This window comes from Sinocyclocheilus rhinocerous, unplaced genomic scaffold, assembly GCF_001515625.1.
Source record: "Sinocyclocheilus rhinocerous isolate Xijiao unplaced genomic scaffold, SAMN03320098_v1.1 scaffold3498, whole genome shotgun sequence".
Lineage (NCBI taxonomy): Eukaryota > Metazoa > Chordata > Actinopteri > Cypriniformes > Cyprinidae > Sinocyclocheilus > Sinocyclocheilus rhinocerous.
The window spans coordinates 101209-108031 of NW_015656208.1; the positions used below are offsets into that span (position 1 = coordinate 101209).

Sequence of the window (6823 nt, forward strand, 5' to 3'; positions counted from 1 at the left end):
ATTCAACCTGAGAAAACTCATAAAAGCAGAGACTTGGCTTATGTTTACTGCTTAAACTCAATTCAGCACCAGTTCAGCAAGAGATGAAAACCTTGTTCGTTTACTTGCGTTTTGGTGACAGATGTAATGACTTTGATTACTTAATTGTAGGGAATTAATTATTATTAATTCATTCAGGTTTTGAAAGGACTCGGATCTGACAGTTGCCACTGCGTTTGCTTCGCTCCCGGAAGGCTCTCTTTGAGGACGGAGTCTTCACCAGCGTAAGGGAATTCAGGTGGTTCGTGGCATTTTTTCAATTAAAAAAAATTGCCATTGGACGAATAGTTGGTGCGAGGGCTCACGCTCACTTTGTGGACGACACGAGCCACTTATTCTAATGGTGACGTGGACGTTTTACAAAAACGCGGGTAAGGCCATGAAATCGGCCATAGGCTCCGTACGGACGCCTCCGGGGGCACCCTCGAGCTGCGAGGCCACGAACATTTGAGGACGGAGCCTTCACCAGCGTAAGGGAATTCAGGTGGTTCGTGGGATTTTTTCAATTAAAAAAAATTGCCATTGGACGAATAGTTGGTGCGAGGGCTCGCGCTCACTTTGTGGACGACACGAGCCACTTATTCTAATGGTGACGTGGACGTTTTACGAAAACGCGGGTTAGGCCACAAAATCGGCCATAGGCTCCGTACGGACGGAGCCTATACTCGCGCTGCGAGGCCACGAACACCCTATGGAGCCCCCTTACCTCCTTTTCTTCATCGCAGTCTTCCTCAGTGACACGGAACGCCTATTTTGGCCCCTAACCACCTAAAATTCACCATAGTCTTCCTCAGTGCCACGGAGCGCCTATTTTGACCCCTAACCACCTAAACTTCACCATAGTCTTCCTCAGTGCCACGGAGCGCCTATTTTGACCCCTAACCACCTAAACTTCATCATAGTCTTCCTCATGCCTGCGGAGCACCTATTTTGACCACTAACCACCTAAATGACCACGGAGTGCCTATTTTGACCGCTAACCACCTAAATGACCACGGGGCGCCTATTTTGACCACTAACCACCTAAATGACCGCGGAGCGCCTATTTTGACCGTTAAACACCTAAATGCCCGCGGAGCGCCTATTTTGACCCCTAACCACCTAAACTTCATCACTGTCTTCCTCATGCCCACGAAGTGCCTATCGTGCCCCCTCTAAACACCTGTTTTTTGTCAAAGTGGGACATATGTCTAACTCAGCTTCAAAAGGTCACAGGACCTCGAGATTCGACACGAGGGTAGCCGGGGGGGCCCCGATGTGAGATCCAAAATTTTTAAAGTTGCACCGATTACATGAAACACATCAAGCATAGAAAGGCACAAAACATATTATTTGTGAATATAGTTGCCCTTTTATTCTTCTTTAATTATTTTAAATGATTGTCTTTTAAAATCGTCTTGCAAGGTTCTTTTTCTTTTGTTGTAACAAAAGAACGTGGGTCAGTTGGGTTTCAGAAGGGCAGGAAGCAGATGTTCAATGGGTCATGTGGTGTCACGCTGTATAGATTTTGACCGCGAACCACCTGTGAAGTTTCCATTGAATAGGTTGCAAGTGGGACGTCGGAAACGCAGGGTCACGAAGGTCACAGGGCCCCGATATTCATCACAGGGCACCGTCAGGGGCCCCCGAATCGGGTTCCGGAGTTTCGTGGCCCTAGATGCTTCCTGAGCCAATCAGGCACTGAGAAAGAAACTGCTCCACAGGCCCTTCCCCAACAGAGGCCTATGAGAGACAGAGAGTTGTATGAAGAGGAAAGAAATATATTTCTTGGCATCTCCCGACCTAGCCCTCTCGGTATGTCTTCGAGGGCCAAGTGACGCAACTTCCTGTGAAATGTGAGGCCCTTCGGGCACCCTAGGGCCGTACGGGGGCCGCTGACACGTGCAACTTATCCCATTGTGAAGGCAACCGTCAAATAAGTTGAACATGGGCACTTGTAGCAATTTTGCCGAGTCATGCAGGAAGTGCCCACGTGCAACTTATTTGACGGGGCCTCCACATGCTTTCCGTGGACAGTGCCTTTTTATGCAAATCAAGCCATTTTACGAGCTCCGATGCATACGAAACTGCCGGACGGTGTTTCCTGAGCACTGTACTGTAGGTATTACTCAATAAAATGTTTAATTGTCAGGGGTTCGACGAGGCGGTATAGACGTAATCTCAATTAGGTTGGTTGAGTTCTCAGGTTCAGTTTCTTGGTCAGTTTTATTACGTCGGAACATGCGCGGGACGCCAGACGTGCATTTGTTGAAAGACTCTTGGACGGCGTTCCGCATTGTCCACGGAAAGCCTGTGGAGGTCCCGTCCAATAAGTTACGGGTGGGCAGGCACCAACAGGGGTGAAAGTCACCAAAATCCAACTCCAATTCCCAATATCAGAAAGTGACAGCTGTAACTTATTTGAGGGGGCCTCCAGAGGCTTTCAGTGGACAGTGCATTTTTATGCAAATTAAGCCATTTCACGAGCTCCGATGTACATTAAACTTCTGATTATTGGCGCGCCAGCGGGCGGAAGGCGAGCGACAGCTTCTAAAGCTGTATCAACAGGAGTCAGATCAATAAGTTGCGTTTCTTCCTCCTTGATCCTTTCTTCCAATTCTGGATCGAGGACGAAGGAATGCTGTTTGAAGATTTCACGAGCTCCGATGTACATTAAACTTCTGGACGGCGTTTCCTGAGCACTGTAAAGCTGGTATTACTCAATAAATCATAATATTTATGACATATGACCTATCAACTCATTGTCCACGGAAAGCCTGTAGAGGCCCCGTCAAATAAGTTATGGGTGGGCAGGCACCAACAGGGGTGAAAGTCACCAAAATCCAACTCCAATTCCCAATATCAGAAAGTGACAGCTGTAACTTATTTGAGGTGACCTCCACAGGCTTTCAGTGGACAGTGCATTTTTATGCAAATTAAGCCATTTCACGAGCTCCGATGTACATTAAACTTCTGGACGGCGTTTCCTGAGCACTGTAAAGCTGGTATTACTCAATAAATCATAATATTTATGACATATGACCTATCAACTCATTGTCCACGGAAAGCCTGTGGAGGCCCCGTCAAATAAGTATGAATATTGATGAGTTGTAATGTATATGAACTTGTCAGACGGTGTTATTGCATAATAAAATGATTATAAACTTAAATTATGACTGCTTAATGCATAGTCCACGGAAAGCCTGTGGAGGCCCCGTCAAATAAGTTATGGGTGGGCAGACACCAACAGGGGTGAAAGTCACCAAAATCCAACTCCAATTCCCAAATGAACTTGTCAGACGGTGTTATTGCATAATAAAATGATTATAAACTTAAATTATGACTGCTTAATGCATAGTCCACGGAAAGCCTGTGGAGGCCCCGTCAAATAAGTTACGGGTGGTCAAGTGACAGCGAAATCTCAGCAGTGGGGCAAGATGACGCTAACCTCAAATGCAAAAGGAGAGTGGTCATCCAAAAGCTGATCGCCCTGAGGGCCTCCAACCCAGCCATCCCAATGGTTTCCACCCTGGACCTGGAGGAGTACCAGGAGCCAGAGGAGCCCGACGTGCCACCTGGCAAAGAGGAGCTAGAGGAAGAGCAGTGCAGCAACACAGGCTGTAAGCAGCAAAAATAATTCCTCAGATCCCAGGTGGTGGACCTCAACAAGCAGGTAGACATTCTTACTGAGAGTTTGAAGATCGTCACCAGGCGCTACCAGATCCTTAACAGGAGGTCGGTTCCTTTGGGCGCTGTCCGCATAGGTCAGGTGGCACGAAAGCTCCTCTCCTCTCTCGGGCCAGAAGAAAAGGAGGACGCCCCCAAGGAAGAGGTCTTAGAGGCTGCTGTCCAGCCCTCCACGCCCGGTGAGCCCTCGACTAGTCAGCAGCCCACAGTCGGAGGCGAGGAGCCCTCCACCTGCGACGAGCAGCCCTCCATCAGTGACGAGATGCCCTCCACATCTCTGGAGCCACGCACTACCCCGTACTATCCTGATCACGTGTCGGTTCTGAGTGAGTCTGACACTTCTCTTGCCGTTAATTATTTTTTTCTTTTGCAAAATGCTGTGCTAACTGTGCCTTTGCTCTTCCTCTTTTGTCTTTTGTGTGCAGACGAGATCCTGGAGGAATACAGGCGGCACCAGCTAGGCCCGGATCCCACCCCCAAACTGAGGGAAAACGTCGGAGGTCATATTTACAGGATAAAGAAGTTTATTGCCTTTATGGCCGAGGGCAAGGGCAAGCTGTCGGACTTCTGTTTTCTAAACGACACCGCCAATATACATGCGTGAGTAGTGTTCCCTGTTTTTGGCTCGGTGTCATTAAAGTTTATTTTTCCTTTAACCAGGGACTTTTTGTCTTCTTGCAGTTGGGTCAGCTCCCTCCGAAAGGCAAACATGATGGCGACGACCATACAGCACTATGCGGTGAATGTCGGCTGCTTCATTAAATACATTGCTGAAACCCCTCCGCCGTCATGCCGCCTGTCAAAAAACGCCTTGATCGGTCTTCGGCGCGAAATGCTGAGTGTGCGCAAGTCGTTGAAGAGAGGCGTGGCCATGCACCGGACTTCGATGAGAGCCGAAAAGGAGGTTCAGGTCATCGCCAAGGCCACCCTTTTAAAGTGCCAAACCCAGGCGGCACAGGCCATCCCAGAGTTATTGAGTAAGTAGTCTTACCTTCGCTTTGACTCAGTGTACTTATCTGCTGTTGACTGTTGAACGGAACCTTGACGTTTCCCTCTCTCCTGTCCGTAGCCCTCCTGGAGAATGACCCAACACAGAAGATACTGTGGCAGTTTTACGGGCACTTTGCGGCACTGCTTTCTTCCATCTACGGCCACAGAGGGGGTGTATTTCAGAACATAACCTTCCAGGAGGTGCTGACGGCCCAGAAATCAACATCTCAGAAGGCATATCTCATTAATGTGAGCATCTGACTTGCTTTTCATACCTCTGCTTGATTTGTTTGTCACCTCTTTTGAGTGTCTTGTGTGTTTTCTGGTGTGTCCACAGGTGACCAGCCACAAGACAAATCAGGCATTCGGTCCAGCCCAAATTGCCCTGACGGAGGAGGAGTACGGCTGGGTACAGAGATTCTTCCAGTTGAAATACAAGCTGCTAGGCGGGGCCGATGCAAAATATTTGTTTTTCACCTCCACGCCGAAGCCCTGCAAAAATTTAAATAATTATTTCCAGGACGCGTGGAAGTCCATGGGCCTGCCTGGCTGCCCCACCTTCACTGACGTTCGGACCTCCATCGCCAGCCACGTAAGTAACTAATAATAAAATCATTATAATCATAAATTATGACCTATTAATGCATTGTGCATGAAAAGCCTGTGGAGGCCCCGTCAAATAAGTTACGGGTGGTCATTGAAATTCACCAAATTCCAACTCCAAATAACATCAGCAAGTGACACCTGTAACTTATTTGACGGGACCTATACAGGCTTTCTGTGGACAGACCATTTTTACACTAATTTTGACTATTGATGAGTTGTAATGTATATTAACTTGTCACACTGTGTTTCCTGTGTGTAGTACTGTATGTTTTACATAATAAAATCATTATAATCATAAATTATGACCTATTAATGCATTGTCCACGGAAAGCCTGTGGAGGCCCCGTGAAATAAGTTACACGTGTCAATTGACCACCTGTAACTTATTTGATGGGGCCTTCACAGGATTTCCGTGGACAGACCTTTTTTAAGCTAATTATGAATACTGATGAGTTGTAATATGCATTAACTTGTTATGCTATGTTCACTGTGTACTGTATTGAATCTTTGGTAGCCTTCAGAATGGCGATTGTTTTACTCTCTTTCTCTGTCTTTCCAGGCCAAGTTCACACACTCCAGTGAAGACCTCATGAAAATCTCTAAATTCATGTGCCACGATGTCAGGACAGCAGACAAGTTTTACGTCACAAACTTGTCTGCCCAGCAGGCCATGGAACACCGCAGGCTCTTTGAGTCCGCCTTGGAGGGTCCCGAGAGGAGCCCACCAAGGCAGCCAACACCTAAAAAACGAAAGCGGCCTGCAGAAAAGTCCAAAGCGTCCTAAAAGCCTACACCAAAATCCCCAGAACTCACATCAGGCAGCACCAGTCCAGAGAAGACGGAGGTCTATTATCAGGAGTCTGTGGCGTCCAGTCCCGGGTCCATCGAGGTAAAATGACATCCTCTAACCAGATTGAGCCTACCGTGTTAGACAGTTTTGCGTGATCATGATCAATTTCTCGCTATGTTTTTTTTTCTCCTTTGACAGTGTGAAGAAGAGAACCCAGAGGAGACTGGCCAAGGCGAGGTGGAAGGAGGGCAGGAAGGAGCGGCAGAAGGAGGAGCAGAGGGACGAGCAGGAGATGGAGCCCAGTTAACCTCTGAGACATCCACATCCCATAAAAGGTACCCAACAAGAAGGGGCAAGCTAATGGTGATGTTGACACCAGTTAAGTCTGCAGCAACGTGACCCACAAAATCGTCTCCCCTCTGAAGTTGAAGAAAGCAATTTTTTCAGCAAGCTCAACCACTTTAATGGGGATGAGCCGTCAAAAAAAGGCCTCAGAATTAGTCAAAAAAGCCATGGAGCAGCGCCGCAAACACAAAAAGACTTTCTGATCCTGATGTTCTGATGTATATAGTTATGATTGTGTGTTTTTTTGTGTGTGTGTGAGGGGAGGGGTGTTGAAGAACATTTAACTTTTTATTATCCATTTTTGCTAACCATTTTTTCTCTTTTCATTAATCTTGAATAGTCATAGACTGTCTGCTACCCGACCCGAGCCCGACGGGTTCCGAAAAA

General features: G+C 47.4%; 1 protein-coding gene across 1 annotated transcript; it reads left to right on the forward strand.

Annotated features, from left to right (window-relative positions):
* The first annotated feature begins 4240 nt into the window (after positions 1–4240).
* LOC107719893 (uncharacterized) lies at positions 4241–6398 on the forward strand. Its single transcript, XM_016527436.1, has 6 exons — positions 4241–4305; positions 4387–4682; positions 4775–4944; positions 5033–5287; positions 5861–6069; positions 6290–6398. The coding sequence occupies exons 1-6, from the start codon at positions 4241–4243 to the stop codon at positions 6396–6398; spliced, it is 1104 nt and encodes a 367-aa protein (XP_016382922.1).
* The last annotated feature ends 425 nt before the right edge of the window (positions 6399–6823 follow it).